The sequence below is a fragment of the Pelodiscus sinensis genome, chromosome 17 (genome assembly GCF_049634645.1).
Source record: "Pelodiscus sinensis isolate JC-2024 chromosome 17, ASM4963464v1, whole genome shotgun sequence".
Taxonomy (NCBI): domain Eukaryota; kingdom Metazoa; phylum Chordata; order Testudines; family Trionychidae; genus Pelodiscus; species Pelodiscus sinensis.
The window spans coordinates 30,063,655-30,081,091 of NC_134727.1; the positions used below are offsets into that span (position 1 = coordinate 30,063,655).

At 43.4% G+C, this 17,437-nt stretch overlaps 1 protein-coding gene across 1 annotated transcript; it reads right to left on the bottom strand.

Moving 5' to 3' along the window:
* Window positions 1-712: 712 nt before the first annotated feature.
* Window positions 713-7,424, bottom strand: LOC102451330 (leukocyte cell-derived chemotaxin-2-like). Its single transcript, XM_025181197.2, has 4 exons — window positions 7,270-7,424; window positions 3,940-4,036; window positions 2,378-2,526; window positions 713-944 (listed from the first exon to the last, which is right to left on the bottom strand). Exons 1-4 carry the CDS (start codon window positions 7,313-7,315, stop codon window positions 778-780), a joined length of 459 nt encoding a protein of 152 aa, XP_025036982.2. The 5' UTR covers window positions 7,316-7,424; the 3' UTR covers window positions 713-777.
* Window positions 7,425-17,437: the final 10,013 nt, after the last annotated feature.

The following is a 17,437-nucleotide window of genomic DNA, read 5'->3' on the forward strand; positions in this document are numbered from 1 at the left end:
AAAACGGATTCCGTTTTAGTATTCCGTTTTAAGCAGTTCCAGAAATTCATGCCGGTGTAGACACAGCCTTCTATTTTGCTGCATGTGTAAAATGTCTCTTCTTTTCCTGTGCATTATATACTGTCAAGCCCTCTGGTGAGGGGAAAGGGGAAGGGACAGGACCAGGACCATCCCTAGGATTTATGGGGAGTAATATTAAACTGGTACCCCTATGCTGGATGGCAGCTGGGGTGGGAACAATGATTTTTAGAGATGTGATTTTTATAATCTTCAGCAATACCTTACTGAAATAGTTTAGAATGGGCTATAAACTAAGCTATTGTAAACTAACACAGTAAAGTAAAAAACTAGGACAGCATTTACCTGGGGGGTTGGAAAATGCCTGTTAAGTGACATCATTGCCATTTGAATGGCTTCTGCTAATTTGTCTCAGGCTTTTTCACTTTTAAGTTAACTAGTTCCTCTCCAGAGGAAGCATAGCCAAGGAACAGGGATAGGAAGAGGCAGGTAGATGGACACTAAGACCCAGGAGTGCCCCAAATTTTGGGGTGCCCTACACAGCCATGTATTCTGCATATGGGTAAGGATGGCCCTGGGACGAGGGTTAATGAAAGGGGGGCAATTCAAAAGGACCCATGTCTCCCCACCGCTACTGCCGCAGTAGCAGCCACTGAAGTCCCAGACTCTTTAAATCACTGCCAGAGTCTTTGGAGGAAGAGAAGAAATTTGCTTTTATTTGCTCATATGATTTTATTTGAGACTTTGTACATTTTCCATTTATAAATTGCGAGTGGGATCGGAGAGGTTGCAAAGCTGGACATGAACATGAGATGTCATACCAGGATATACACTTTGCATTCGCAGCATTCGTCCAATTCTTTGCCCTTTGGTGACTCGACCGTTGTATTTATCAGGCTTGAAGTAGAACATAAGAGCACAGTAACCTAGAAGGGAGGAGAGGAAAAATAAAAAGATTTAGGAGGGACAAAAGGAAACATCAAACATAGATCGTTATCTGAACTCTTTGGCTGGTTTTTATATGGCAATTTTTGGATTGTCTTCTAATCTCATACTACTGTGGGTGCTAGGAGCATTAGTTCAGTCCAGCCAACAGTATGCATGAAATTGTGAAAGGGAGAGAGAAAAAAATGATTTTTTTTCTTAGGGCTGTAGACAATGAAAGCAACAAAAGCTACCATTGTTATCTTAGTGGGTTTCAAAGTTATATTTCTGTAATGGAGAGGTTTCAGTCCAGTTACAATAACTGTACATCTCTGTACATATATTTCAAGCTCCCTTTTATTATAGCTCCCCTAACCCTTTTTCATCTTTGTTTTTCTCACTTTAGATCCTCATTTTTCTCCTATTATCAAAGTGGGTGGAGGGATGTAGGGGAAAAGAAGAGTGTTACTGGTCCTGTCGAAGGAGAATTTGGCCTGTTATGTTTTTCAGAGTGAAAGAGTTGTACTTTGATATGAATGCAGGAACTTATCTGTTCTGAGTGAAACATGGACATTGACCTATTCTATACCATTTAACTTTACATATATTTACAGTGTGCTTCTTCCATAGTTCTCCAGCCAGTTAGCAATAGAATGTAAATTCACTTAACCTACTATATATGTGAGAGAGCGAGTCTGTCTGTTCAAGAAGTCCCCCGAAACGGTAAGAGCTAGGACCACCAAATTCAGTGTACTGTACAGCTTCTTCTTATCATAACTTATAAAGCAAGGTAAGGATTTGGTTGTGCCAGGACAATGGGAGGTGCCTGGAATTGGATTGCTTCTGTAAAACCATACGGATGTGACAAAATCACCGGGCAGGTGAAAGGGTATGGCTGGGGAAACACCTCCCCCCACCTCAGAGTATCCCAATCCTGAGCCTCCCATCACCCAGATGCCCTTTAGAAGGGGTGGGGGGGATGAAGGTCCCCTCTCCCATATCCCGATTCATATGGGAACATTACTGCTGTTCCCCTTCATCAGGAGTGAAGGGAAAATGCACAGTCCGCTGCATTCCTCACTCTGGCTGGGAGGCACAAGGGGCAGATGAACCTGGACCTACCCCAATCAGGGAACATGTACCCCTTCCCCAGATGTGCCCACTGGAGCTGCCATGGCCATGGAGAGATGCTTCTCATCTGTCCCCAAGCTGCTGTGGTGAGATTGGGTTGGGGTTGTCCTCTTTCTCCTGGGACAGCCAGCGTACTGAACCCCTCATCCCCAACCCCACCTCAGAGCAATGATTTACATGAAATATTCACATTTTCATTTTATTTTCCAAAACACAAAACCTAGCAATGTTAAGACCGGAGCTAAATCTGCTAGTGACTTACATTTAAAGATTCTCAAAGATTTATCTATGGGAGCTCAATTACCTGATCCCTCAATCTTGAGGCCGTTATTAATGGCAGTATTCTTTCCACGAGGGTAGGGGGTAGCTTGCTTAATCACACCACTGAAAGGTGCATACACTTCTGATCCATCAGTACACTTTACATCCACTCCTTTGTGTAGTCTGGGTGGTCTGTAAATGTTCAAGTAATGAGACAATGCTGATTAATACATTCATTAGCCTTACCGCGTGATGCTAGGTACGCCATGTAGATAATTAAAGCAACAACGGGGCTCTAGCTACCATTGTTAGCCTAGTGGGTTTCAAAGTTATAGTTCTGCAATGGAGGTAGAAAGGCTTGAGGTTTCAGTCCAGCTACAATAACTGTACATCTCTCTCCCACTATTAATCAGAGCTGGTCAAAAATAGGTTTCGTTTTCACTTTGAAATCTTTTAACTCTTTCTGGACTATCGAGAAGGATTTCAAACAAACAAAAAGAAAATAACACAACCTTCCTCTCCACAGCAATCTTAGAAGCTGGGATGTTTTCCAGTGCTGGGAACGAAACATTTTTGAATTAAAAGTTCAAAATTTTGAATTAAAAGTTCAAAATTTGAGATTTTTGCTTTTTCAATGAAAACCCAGAAAAAATCCCCCCCCCCCCCAAGGGAAATTGTGTCAAGAAGACAGAAGGGGGGGACTTTCTTTTATTAAATACCTAAAATTGGATAAAAATGGTTTGACCAACTCTGCTCCTCATATATCTGAGCTGTAGGACTGACAGCCATCGCAGGCCCCAGGGCAAGGTGGTGGGGAGAGGGGTGGCTCTGTGCCCCCAGAAGGGACCAAGACCATGGCATCTAACCCTCTTCCTCCCCACCCCATCAGAGATGCATCGAGTGCTGCTTTGGTGGCAGTTCAAAGGAGAATGTGGCTCTGGCCCCAGTAGGAAGCCTGTCTCTGATTATTGCAGACTGTCACTTATTAGGGTCAAAAGAACACAACCGCCCATTGATGTAACCCAACGGAATGCCAGATTTCAGCGGATCTGTGCTAGGGTGACCAGATAGCAAGTGTGAAAAATAGGAGCCCTTTCTATGAGGGGTGGGGGAGGTTCGTTTTGTGTATAAGACAAAGCTTCTCATATCAGGACATCTGATCACCCGAAGCTATGCTGGCTTATAGCATCTGACCCATGATCTAGGGACTTTTTCAATATTATTACTTAGCTAGCTGTGTCCTGCCTGTGTCTAGAGCCTGAGAGAGCTGAACATGAAATCGTGTAAGTTGTCTGAGTTCACTAAAGTACTTAAGGAACTTTCTTGACAACCTCAGTAGCAAGGGGCCTCAGCCTGAAAGGGGCCTGGAAACAAGTCTCTCCCATTCTCAGCATCTCTCCTCCACATGAGGGACTAATGCATGCTGGAAGGACGTAGCCACAGTTCTTGTTTAACAAACTGCTTTGCGGAGGTGTCAGACACACCAGAGAAGTCCTGAGTGTTTAACTCTGCATGTTTTGCTCTGAGTGAAGAGTTCATTATTTTAGCAACAACAATGAAGAAAGAAAACACCCCTGCCCAAAATAATAGTCTTAAGTATACAACCTTGGAGCATTATAACGTCCACAGCCCCATCTGTCACAACCTCTTATTGCGTTCTTGGGATTCCCAGCACATATTTGTGCCCAGGGTCCTGCAGCAACTTGAAAAGAAATGGAATACATACAAGTAAAGCAAATTTTCTAGCCTCAAAAAGGACAGACGTGACTGTGTGTATGACATATATTCGTGCAACTAATGGAATCAAAATGGAAAGACACTAGAATTTCATTAGCTGTCTATTTTACAATGTGTCACTTTCCAATACATGTTGCTTAAATAAGTCCCCAAAACTAATGGCTCTACATTTCTTTGCTTTTAATGGAATCAGAACGGCATGGTTTCTTCATTATTTTAAGCAGAGTACTCTGTTCAGAGGAGAAGGGTTTGATTTTGAGGGATGGGCAGAAGAGTAAATGATCCTACTCACAGGTTTTCCTGATAGAACTCTAAAAGGACTGATTGTGTTATACAGCACCTGACCCATGACTAGGGCATATAGGTGCTTCTTAATACAAGTACTGTACAATAACGGAGGCTAAGGATCAGACACTACCCTCTACTACCACTGCATCTTTCTTGATCATAGTTAAGGATTTGAAGTTATTATTTCACTCTCCAGTGGAAGAGTGCACACAAGGGGTCATAGGATGTTGTAGATCAGTGGTGCTCAACCTTTTTTTATTCGCAACCCCCCAGGGCCAGGAAAATTTTTGATAAGCAAAAAAAAAAAAAGTGTGGTCTCTTTAATTTTAAGCACTGGTCCACTCCTCCCTTGACTCATGTGTGTCGAGCATCAAGCCAGGAAAACAAAATAGCAGCTGGCCTGGCACTGTGACCCCCCCAGGGAAGACAGCCACAGGTTGCACACCACTGTAGTAGATATTGACTTTCCTTCAGTCCTGCTTAGTTCATGGGTAGGATAGAAAACAAAAGAATATTCTTTACTGTAAAAGAAGTTGAGAAGCTGCCTATGGGCAGCCTGAGGGCAAATATAAATAGCCTTTCCACTTTTCCAGCTTTCCTAGCCCTGATTCTCAACACAGTTGACCTGCAGAGCTGGGGTTTAGCAGTTTTAAAGAGTTCTATTAATGCTAGGACAGAAGCGAGCAGCTCAAAGTCCCTACTTCTCTACAACCCGCCCCCGTTGGAAAACTCTTCATGGACTTCAGTAGGTTCTAGATCAGGTTCCATGCCATGCTACAAAGGAAAGTAATTTACTGGGGTACATTGAGGAAAAGTGAACCTATTGCCCTCTGAATTGTTTTTGTATGTTGATGGGGGTAAAATTATCAGAGTGCAGTGGGAATTTGATAGATGTGTAGGAATAGAAGGCTCCATTCCTAAAAATCTCTTACTCTATAGAAGCTCGAAATGCATTAGTAGATACTTCTATCAATTTGTAATTTTCCATTGCTACTATACAGGCCATAGCTAGCTCTCAAACCCAGAACCCCTGACTTAGAAAATTATGGCGTGTAACAGATACATTCCTCAGTACTTTGTTCTTATTTTCCCTGGTTGGATTCTTCAACAGGATTATCCTTACACAAGACTTTGTCTCGTGAGCCTGTGCACTAGGTGGTGTCAGGTGTAGTCATCACCATATTCCAAAACTATCCATTCAGAGACTGGGTATAGCTCTAAATGGTAGCAGCAGCCTCAGAAAGTTTAACTCTGGTGGCAGATAGGATGACTGGTGGACAGAGTGCAATCCGTAAGTGCTTAACTTGTAAGAGTGTATCCAAGTATAACTCTGACCTCCAGCAAAGATTTTTTCCCCATGTTTATTTTGTAAATTTTGGGGGAGGAAGGGCAACCTTCTTCAGACTGAATTTCACACAGAAATCTACATCCAATATAAACAGAGGTGGTTTTAGATGTTAATAGGGTTTGGATATCAAAGCAGTATACAACTTGAAATGCATGTTTTTTCTGGCTAGAGAAAGAATTTTGTTTCATTGGAAACACAACCCTTAGGAGAAACCCACAAAACCTTCTTCAGCTCTGGGTTTTTTTTCCAGCCTCAGTTAAGACAACAGTCTAGCTGTACTCAACTTTTCTTGTATTTCCCATGGTTATTTCCATTAGTGGTAGAAACAGCATACCAGAGAGTGTTGACCTGCACTGGTTGCCTCTTCCAGCCTGTAATCTCACTCGCTCATGGTGCATCCAGAGGATAAGATGGTTAAAATGCTGATAGCGGCTGTGGTTTGGTCTAGACTGTCATTCCCACCGAGTTTACTAATGATTGAGCTGCCCCAATAAAATCAGCTCTAGAAATTATTAAGAACAGAGGTCTCAAACTCCCGGCCCACCTGCCAGGCCTGGTCAGAGGCACTGCACAATCTGGCCAAGGCTCCCGGCAGGCTGGAGGGCAGGGGATCTGTCAGTTACCAACTCCCAAACCCTGCCTCCTTTCTGTTATCATTGTGCCCTCTCCCCACATGGCCATCCCCAAGCATGCAGCTCTGGATCATTGGTGATGCCTGGAGTGGTTGCACATCTCCTCCCTTACACTCTCCATGGTGGCATGAGCTGTGGGAAAACTCACTCCACTGTGCTCCCTTGGTGATCCCAAAAACACATGCTCAGGGGACAGGGTGTCATGGATAGAGGGGAGGGCGTGGTGAGGGCAGGAAGAGGCGGGACTTGGAGGCTGGTAAGGGACAACCTCCTCTCCCCATCCTGGCTCGGTGGGAGTCCCAGGACGGATTGCACAATTGCTCTGGACAGATTGGCCTGTAGGCTGGGAGTTTGAAAGCCATGCTTCAGAAGAAAAAAGCTCAGTGCAGACCAGGCCAGAGAATCTGAGCCTCTGATCTCAGGATTGTAATACTTGAAATGACACTGGTGTGAGCAAGGACAGAATGAGTCATATCTCTCAAGACCCTCAAGGTTAAATGCTCAATGTGACTTGTTCCAATACAGTACCAATTGTAATACAAAGACACAGAAAATGGCAAGTTCCTTTAGAAACCAAGCATGGTTAGTACCTTGGTCAGTTGCACATATTCTAATATTTAGACCCATTTAGAAACATTTAAAATGATCTTAACTTTGCACTTCTTATGGCATTTCTTTAAACCACCCCTTGTGTTACAGTAGTCATGCCAAATAGTTGATAAAATCATGCACAGGGATGTTTTTATCTACAGTCAGTTAATACTTCATAAAAATATTGTATGCTACATTAATCCTTCAAAAGCTAAACACATCAGGTTGGATTTTGATGCTAGAGTATTTTACCGTTGTTCATTCCACTTTCTGCTAAAAAAAAAGCATGTTTGAGAAGAAAGCATCAAGACAAGGCATGAAATAGTGATCGTAACTTACCAATGGAAACCAAGGCAACAAAAATGATCAGTTTGAGCGGGAACATGTTGCAGCTGTTTCACCACAGTTCTCTGCCCGAGATGAAGTTGTGAAGTTCAGCCTCTTTGCTATTTATCTGTTCCAGAGAGGGTGAGTCTGCCTAGTGAATCAGAGTTGAGGATGACGGAAGGCAGTATTGCCAGGTGAGGCAACACTGATGTTGAGGGGAAAAAAAGCTAACCGTTGATAAGTCCAGTTGTGAAATGAAACAGTGAGCCTCTTGCCACATAAAAACATGGAACTGGAAGAACAGCCTGGAAAATTGCACAGTTCTTGAGCAGCTGTATGGGAAAGGTGCCAAGAACACACAAGCTAGGCCCAGTGGATCCACAAGAAGTAGATCAGAGGAACCAAACCTTGGGGCTTTTTATGCACAATGAATAGCGCTTCTTATTCCTCTACCCATTGTTGTCTTCTCTTGATGTGGATGCTCATTATCTGCCTTCCAGTGGGGTCACTGAGAATACAGCAGACAATGTTAAATGCTGGGCGGATTAGTATAAACTTCCACTTAAAAATTCCATAGATAGTCTGTTGCTTTCAGAGGGAAAGTGCCATTTTCTCAGCCCATCCACTGTTCATCCTTTTCAGTGATGCAGTGGTACTGGCATGTAATGGTGAGGAGCAGCTGATGGTGGCTGGCTGGTGCTATCAAGTAATTAGTGACCTTTCTCCTTTCCCAATGCCGTGCTTGAAGCATAGGGCTCACTAAATGCTTGAAGAGCAGGGCTCGAACTCTTTCTTTATTCATTGGCCACAGTCCTCAGTTGATGGCCTTGAAAAGTAACCCTATAGCAATTACGGTCACCGTCTGTCACTTTGTTAGTTTCTGTGATCGAGTCAAACAATTTGGGTTCCTCTGTCTCGTCAATGTGGGTGTAATGATACTGCCAGCTATGACCCTGAGCAGTTCAGCAATGATGACAGGGCTTTGGGAATGAGAATGAAGGAGTGGACAGACTTGTAAGACCTTTGGACAAGAGGGGTAGGGGGGGGCTGGCTTCTTGCTCCTAGAAGGGGTAGAGTCTCACAGGGAAGGGGCAGTTCCGGGGCAGCCAGCCCCCAGTGCTGCCCAGACCATGCCCCACACACTTTCCCCACAGCCTTCGGTGTAGTCTGGAGCATGCCGCCTGGGCCTTTGGAGTGTGCCAGGTGAGGCTCTGGTGGCGATTTAAAGGGCCCAGGGCTCTAGCCTGTCCCACATTAGCAGAAGTGGCAGCCAGGAGTACTGAGCCCTTTTGAAATACTGGGCCCCAGGGCAGATGTCTCCTGTGTCACCCCAAACTCCAGGCAGGATTATGTGCATCAGGGAGACAAATGCCCAGCTCCACAGATGGTGTTGACAGAAGGGTTTTGGCTTCCTCAACCATGGGAAGGAGCAGCACTGAGAAAAGATGGGGTCCATCTGACCATGGGCATCTCTGCACCCTGATTCCTCATCCTTGTGAGGAGACAACAGGGCCATCAGAGCAATAACAGGGAAATAGTGGGGCGGGGAGAGAGGGGAATCTGTTCAGTACCTTAGATAACGTATACAAACACAAGGAGTATGGGGTATGAACAGGAACAGCTATGAGTACTGGTACCAAAGCTAAATTATGACCTAATTATCTTCACAGAGACTCAGTGGGATAAAACCTGAGAGTAGAATGTTGGAATAGAGAAGGATGTCTTAGGAAAGACAGGCAGGGAATAAAGGGAGAGGGGGTTACATTATCTTGCAAGAATATATACACTCATTTTGAGGCCCAGAAGAGGTGAGAGGCAGGCCAGCTGAAAGTCTTTGGTAAAGATAAAAGGGAGACAAGGACGGCTGATGTTATGGTAAGGGCCCGCACCAAACCAGGCAGAGGAGGTAGAGGCAGCATTTCTAAAACAGATAACTGTCAGAAACAAATGAAGTGCAAGATTTGTAAATTCATGCCTCATTTGCATTTTTTATGGCCTTCATTCGCATTCTTCTTTCGAGAGAGGAATGCAGTCTAGATGTAGCCTTACAGACTAACATGGATACCACTCTGAAATTATAAATTTAATAATTCTAAGAAAGGGAAGGAGTTAAAGCAGCAAAATATGGACACTATCCTAAAATATAAAAGGCAGATGCTAACAAACTCACGATTCTGGACAGTAAGTTCTCACAGGAAGACAATCTGAAGGGATAAAGGCGTTGAGGAAAATTATCAATTTCTCTAGGAGACAATGTCAAATGCATATGTGCAAATTATCCTGATGCAAAAGAAAGACGAGGAATCAAAAGAGACTAATACAGCTGCATTAGGAGCACTTTAATGACCTGAAAATAAAAAAAGAATGCCACAAAAATGATGTACAAAAGACTAACACATGCATATAGGAACAAAATCTGAAAAGTCAAGGCATAAAATTAGTTACACCTAGGAAGAGACAGAAAAGGCTCTACTAAAAGGTAGTGGGGGTGTGTGTGTGTGTGTGTGTGTGTGTGTGTGTGTGTGTGTGTGAGAGAGAAATACAAGGAGCAAGAAAAAATGAGAAATATCAGCCTCTACTCTCAAGGCCTGTATGTCCACTTCATTGAGATATTCAATTAGATTAGATTATTCAGTGACAATGCTAAAGTGTTTGTGAGATTATTTCACAGGTTGGATCTTCAACATAACCTTAGGTATTTCAAAAATAGTATTGATTTTTTCCCCCCTCACTTCAGCAAGTCAAACGTATTTAGTGTGGCAAAGAAACTGATTCTGAGTGCCACTGTTCCTCTGAGCTGTATGCAGTGCTTTTCTAAAATGGTTTAAAAATTTAAAAAGCTGATTTTCATGAATATCGAAGTTGTGAAGGCTACAGCTGTTTTTAGTAGTTACATATTAGGAACAAAATTATGTTTAGAAATGAGTGAAGAGCCAGCAAAGTGAGCTATTCAGTTCTGCTCCTGACAAGGGAATTGGTTAACTGCAGAATGCAACCAAATAAAATTTGGCTCTATCTAACCATGTGCATGACCTCTAGAACAAAACTCAGGGATTTGTGCTTAACAAATTAGAATTTACTAGGTTGATGAGCTACAGAAGGAGGAACAATGAAGATGAAAAAAAAATCCTAAATGCCCATAAATATAAAACAAAGATGACATGTAATGCCGATAGAGGAATAAATAAGCTGTATCCAAAAAACTTGCATATTTGCCCACAACCTGCTTATATTGTAGTTTTATTTGAGAACCGGGAGGCTTATGGTACTTATTCAGTTTTCCAATTTTCTTGTAAAGATTTGGTCAAAAGTCACTTTGAAGCTATAATATACAATATACTGTACTCCTGAACTACTAAGTTCAGGTTGAAACACTCTAATTGAGCACTCTCTAGTCTGGCAAGATCTGTGGTCTGACATGATTTTAGTTAGCAAGATGTCAACTTATCAAGGGTGTAGCCAAGTTTCGGGTGGTTACATAAAGCTTGTTTACAGACACCAGTCCTCGCTCTCAGTGTTCTGTGCTGTTATTTAGCACTATTTTACCCCATACAGGCAGTCCCCGGGTTACGTACAAGATAGGGACTGTAGGTTTGTTCTTAAGTTGAATTTGTATGTAAGTCGGAACTGGTACATATTGTAGGGGAAACTCTAGCCAAACATTTCTCCAGAGCTCAGTTTTATTCTCCCACACCTCACTTCCCTCACTCCTTTATTCTCAAGCTGAAGTGTCTGCTGAGAAAAGCCGCTCCGCGTCTCCCTGGTCTATTGGGGAGGGGCGCTAGCTTCGCGTCTCCCTGGTCTGCTGGGGGGAAGCAGCTATTGTGGGGTTGCCTCACCCCGTTTGTAAGTAGGGATCTGATGTAAGTCGGATCCATGTAACCCGGGGACTGCCTGTACATATCTTCTAAGAGCCTAGTAATCAGTGTAAGTGTTGGTAATGCTGCTGGACAGTACTGATCTTTTGTGGTTCACCACATTCTCTGGTTTGGCTCCTGTGCTGGACTAGCGAGGTTCAATCTGTATTGGGGGATGTATAATGAGACAGGCCCTATTCTGATGCAAATATTGATTTAATTTGCTCCATTTTCAGGTTCCCACTTTCAAGAAAGTGGTATGTTTATTGTAAAGGGAGAGAATAGACGTGGGAAGACAAAAGCAAAGTTTTAGGGCCTGTATATTCACAAAATGCAATCAGTGTGATTAAATCGGTATAAACCCTTTTAGTACAAATGTAATTCATTCATATAGACTATACAGGTGCTTATGGGTATTCCTGAAGAGAAAGGGTAATATGCTACATATGGACTCTGGACTTAAGTTATGAAAAACCTAAAATGTAATTAAAGTTTACAGACTAACATTTAATATTAAAAACCACAATTGAAAAAACACAAATTTCATAAGACAAATTCTCACGAGACTAATGGACACAGTGACCACTGTACAAAAGCTGGATGTATGCCAGGTGTTAAGTGTCCAGTTTGTTTATTGCCCTAACCCACAAGAACCAGGAGTTTAAATCTGATCCATGCTTACTCTCATTTTCTCTTTCTGAAGATAATATCCATTTCCAATCATAACTTTTGTTGCTGGCATACTCCTGGCCATCGACTTGTAGAGAATTTCTATTTCTCAGGCCATATAAATGGAAATACTGAAGATGTGAATCTTGCAAAGGCTTTTGTCAACAAATAACCAGGGAGATGCTAATAGTCATGGATATCAATTTAGCTGCATTGCCTTTTGCATTGTTGATACATGGTCGGGCTGCCCAGTGGTAGCTACTCTTAGCATACTTCTTCAGAGTAGCTACCACTGCATGCTATTTGTGCATTATGGGAGAATGGTGTTTTCCTTGTTTTTTAAATGCAAATTCTGATGCAGATTTGAGTGTGTTGGGTTCATCCTGATGAACACCAAAACACTGATGGTCACCTGTATATCAGGTGAGCTAATCTTGTGGATACCTTTTACTAGTTTACTAAGCAATTAGGGTTGTACTGAAAATTGGCCTCTGGCACAGGAGGTAAGCCCAACATTTTGGAAAGGTGATATACAGGATGCACTTGAACTTCTCTAAATAAGCTTCAAAGGAACGTGTGGTTCTCTAGTTGCACAAATCTTGCTTTGAAATATGTAGGGTAATGTGCTGTGTCAATAACTGATTTTTTGTGGGTAGGGAAGAGGAAGATTCTGGTCATACACATTTTCTTTAGCTTTCAAAATATTGTATTTATAAATAAAATGGAAGTAAATTTCAAAATAAAGTAATTCCGAATAAAAAAATTAGTTCTGAAAATGTCAAAATAGCACATTTTGATTTATTTCCGATTTTTACCAAAATAATTCGGCATTCAACAGCTGTTTGGGAAATGTTTCAGTCAACTCATATCTGCTTTTGGGGGCAAAAGAAAAGTTGGGGTTAGAAAGGTTTTTTCCCCCAGCTCTAGTTCTCCCTCATAGTCCAGACAAAAAAATCACAATAGGTGAAATGAAGAAGTGAGTGAATGTGTAGAACAAAAACTAATAATGTTAGTCTCTTCCCTGTACAAGGAATAATTTCTGCTTTTAGATCACATGCAGCTTCCACTGAAGGAATGGCTGAGCATAACCATGGCTAGAGTTTGATCTCTTAGTAACTATGGGTATGTCTAGACTGCATCCCTCTGTCGGCAGAGAGATGCAGATTAGGCAGGTCGTCATTGCAAATGAAGCGAGGATTTAAATATCCCGTGCCTAATTTGCACAAAAATGGCCGCTGTTTTTGCCAACTCAGCACTTTGTAGGCAAAAAGCAGCAGTCTAGGGGGGGATCTGTCGAGAAAGAAAGCCTTTTTCGACAGATCCTGTAAACCTCCTTGCAGGAGGCATAAGAGATCTGTCGAAAAAGGCTTTCTTTCTTGACAGATCCCCCTCTAGACTACCGCTTTTTGCCAACAAAGTGATGTCGGCAAAAATGGTGGCCATTTTTATGCAAATTAGGCACAGGATATTTAAATCCCCACTTCATTTGCAATGTCGACCTACCTAATCTGCATCCCTCTGCCGACAGTGGGATGCAGTCTAGACATGCTCTATATGACCACAGTGCTTGCAATATGGCTTAGTCCTTGAAGATCCTTGGAAAAGGCTGTCATTGGCCTGAAATATCTCATCCTATTATGATCCTGGAAAAGGGTTAAAGTGGGCCCTGCTGACTTCATAAGCCAATGACTCGTCGTCCCACCCAAAAATAAGAGATGAGGGTCTAGGTGTGTCTAGGGAAAGCAGTCCTGAGAGAGAATTTGGAGAAAGAAGGTTTGAACTGATCCTGTTTCCTTTGCTTAAAGACAGGGCCCAGCAAGGAGCCACGTATGGATTCTCTATATAGTGGTTGTGTGGGCTGGTTAGGACAACAACTGACCACAGCCAAGAAGGTCGATCAGTACAATTCTGCTGTTGCCTCCATTATTTGTTCCACCTTGGTTCAGCTTTCAAGTAATGATGTACTTTTGAAGAATGCAATTCAATTAACTTGTTGAGAGTGTTTTTAACAATTGAAGAATGGGATTCAAAATGAAAACAGGGAGAATTCAGGGACAAATTGCTAATATCTTTCTCTTCAGTCCTCAGCAGATGGTAGATAAATTCCTGATTTCAAAAAGGTAACTGAATGGAAGACAGGAAAAGAATTCCAAGTAACTTGTAAAGTTAGTTAGATAGTCATGCAAACACAAAGCTCACTTTTAGGAAGGAATTCAACTGGTTGAACAATTCTGTACTTCCCCAGGTGAACACTGAGTAATCCACCTTATTTTAGAAACATTGTAGGCAAATAGAACCTCATTAGAGTGTTCCAGGAAATGTTCTTTTATGCCTCCTTAGCAAATGGGATACTCCTACTCAGTTACACAAGTCTGTTTCTTTGTATATATTGGCTATAACACGCCTTCACAGTTAACATCCTTACCTTTGTTGTTCCTTTCTCCATAGCTCTATCCTCTTATTTGATTTCTCCCCTCCTACTCAATGTGAGAATCAGATGTAGAGATTACACGAGCATTTCCCAACCATTTTCCCTCAATTCCTAGTTCTGAGTTCGTTTGATCAGTTGTGCCAGCCTTCATCCCAGAAGTCTATTTCCCTCCATCTTAGGCTAGTCCTATCACCACAAGATCATGCTCCTTTCTGATACCGGAATTACATGTGGCCTTAAAAAACCCACCTTACTGAGGACTATCATTTAATTGAACTCTGAGGAACATTAAAAGACAAAAGTGACTTTTAAGGAGAGGTAGGGACATAGAATAGCTCCTCTGAGGAGGCAAAGCAGAAAACTATTTATCCTGGTTTATTGTTTAATTAAAAGTGTGGCATGAGGTAACTAACTCTGCCAGGCTGAAGCCAGAGTGTCTACCAGTGTTGATATGTCACAATTCCCGGAGTTCATTCTAAACTCATTTTTAGAAAAACCTAGAGCTGAAACAGGGGGTTTAGTTTTAGGCAACAGCAAAGTCTTGAGATAAAATAGAAGGTTCAGAGCAGTGTTCCTTGTTAGCTTTGTGCTTGTGCAGCCACTCAGGAGAAATTCAAATGCCACCCCATCTATTAGCTGCATGCTGACAGGTAGGTTTTTTATTTCTACTGGTGGTGCACATTCACATGTGCCTTGGTGTACATAACATTTATTTCACACATGGATGAAAAAAATCTGCACACGGATGGACAAGATTAGAATGAACATTGGTGTGGTGTTTAAGGAGGGGATTGTATCCAAATTAATTTTCCAACCATCCATGCAATTGCCATTAACGCAGCAGACAAAATTATTTCCATTTGATTTGTGCACGTAGGCACCAGGGTGGGGGAGGGAAGAAAGGGAACAAACATTAATAAGCCAGCAATTAATTAAGCAACACTATGAATTATGTAAGACTGCCATCACCCAAGTGCCTTGTCAATCATGTTTAGATCAGTCCTCTCCTGGCTCTGCATGGCTAACACATTACTGCATGTGATCCTCATCCATTGTCCTTCTCCCTACTTGTGGCTTGTTTTCCAGTGTTGGCAGAGTCCAGAAAAGATGGGCAGGTTTGTCTCCAGCTTTTAAGGGAATAGCTACTGGGCAGCTAAGGGAGGAGCCCTTGCAGAATTGATTTGCTGGGGAAGGAGCCTGCAAAGAGACCCCCGGCTAGGTTGCTACTCTTGTCCAAGCTGCCTCCGTGACGATTCTGCACTGTCTGCTATCTCAAAACTGCTGCAGCTCCGCTCCATATGCCCCCTCAAAGCTGCATCAGCCAACCTAGCCCAGTCCACTGCCCCGGCTCAATACAGCCCACTCCCCCAAAGCCACCTTAGCTCACCTCACAGCCTTAGCTCTGTGCTGTTTCTTCAGCGATTCATCAAGCACTGATGGTAGCAGAGAACTCCTTTCCCTATGGAGCCTCTGTCCAGCTGGAGTTTTAAAGCAGCTCTGGGTTGCTTCTTAGCCTATTCGTTGGCAGGTGTCAGCAGCCAGCTCCTAGGGCTTCAGGCCTCGGAGTGCAAACAGAGCTTTCGATTTTCAATGTTCACCACCACATACAGATTTTAAAAGGGACATTGGAATGTACAGAATCAAAGCAATGGAGGGCTGGGAAGGACCCCAAGGGCCCATCAGTTCCGGCCCCCTGCAAAGGACTGAGCAAACCTCCACCAGCACTGACAGGTGTTTGTCCGACTTGATCTTAAAAACCTCCTGTGGAAGGGATTTCAGTGTGTGATTCGCTCTAATCCCCATTTCCCATTCGTCAGTACTACCCGCTAGCCACATATTCCCCATGTTCCATTTGGGCACTTGATCTTTCCCTTCCTAGGTTCATCTTGATTGCCCTAGGTTCATCTTGATTGAATTTCATCATGTTGATTTCAGACCTATTCTCCAATTTGTCTCAGCTGATTTGAACTCTAAATTCTGTCCTCCAAAATGCTTGAAAATGAGGAGTACAGGAACTTTAGAAATGGGGCATTTCTGTGAAAAAAGCCCCATCTAAACTGCCATTTTTTTTAAAAGCTCAGTTTCGAAAAGAACCAGTGGCTTCCATTATGCAAATAAAGCATGGGATAATTAAATCCTGGCTTCATTTGCACTTTCAATGTGTCTAATTTACATCCCTTTGCCAACAGAGGGGTGTAATTTAGACACACCCTTAGTCTAGTCCTATCATCACTGGAGCATGCTCCTTTCTGATGTTGGAATAACACATGACCGTAAAAAAACCACCTTACTTATAACTATCATATAGACAGTGTAGGGAGGTGGAGTGGTCTCCCTCCCAATTGGAAGCCAAGCCACCTCACCCCACACACTCACGTCCACACACTCGAGTGAGACCAGTCCCCAGCTGGGGGCAGGAAGTAGAAAAGGAGAACCCTGGAGCTATTGAGGCACCGCTGCAAGAAGCCTACCCAGTCCTAGGGCGAGCTAATCCCTTGCCATCAGGGAAGGCAGGATGAGGAACCTAAGGAGCTGCCAGAGATACCTGCTGCTGAATACTCTAAGGAGACAGAGGCTCTTTGGACCACAGGACCCTACATCTAGTCTGTGAAGGAAGTAGTCCAGGGGGACCAGACTCTAGTCTGGCTCTGCTGCTGGAGTGCGAGTCCGGGTGTTGAGGCTGGCTTCCCCTCTAACTCAGTGGCAGAACACTCCACTACTGCTAGGGCCCAGGGCTGGGATGTGATGGAATCAGGAGGGCCTGCATCCCTTACCCCCTGCCAACAGCCAGAGCCATCCTGTCTGTAGACTTTGGGAGGCCCTGCGGTGGCTGCCTCAAGTGTCCTATGGATGGGGCCCAAGGTGGTGCAGAAGATTACCGGGAGGCCTGGCGCAGGGTGATAATAGGGGTCACCCCACCCCTCTCACCGCAGCAGAAGGATTCAGAGTGATCCAGCAGCTGCTCTGCTATGCCCTCCCCTCCGCCACCTCCCAATAAGTGGCGCTCCACTTTTCCACAGCAGCAGGAAGCAGAGCACCTTGGAGCACTGAGCTGGGAGAGGGGCAGGTTGCCTCAGATCCAGCGCCCCTCTATGGACGGCCCTGCCAGCAGCTGCCATTCTGAGGTGGTGATCTATTTATCCCTAGGTTAGAAGGCCATGTGTGTTTGTTGGTAGCTGCCTGCCCCAGCCAGGTGTCTGAGCTAACGACTGTTGTGCTTTGC

Coding starts and splice junctions, on each gene's coding strand:
- LOC102451330 (XM_025181197.2), bottom strand. CDS start 7,315: ATGTTCCCGCTCAAACTGATCATTTTTGTTGCCTTGGTTTCCATTG. Junction 4,037..7,269: donor TGTTGCCTTGGTTTCCATTG/GTAAGTTACGAT, acceptor TTTCTTTTCAAG/TTGCTGCAGGACCCTGGGCA. Junction 945..2,377: donor CCTCAAGATTGAGGGATCAG/GTAATTGAGCTC, acceptor CCTCCCTTCTAG/GTTACTGTGCTCTTATGTTC.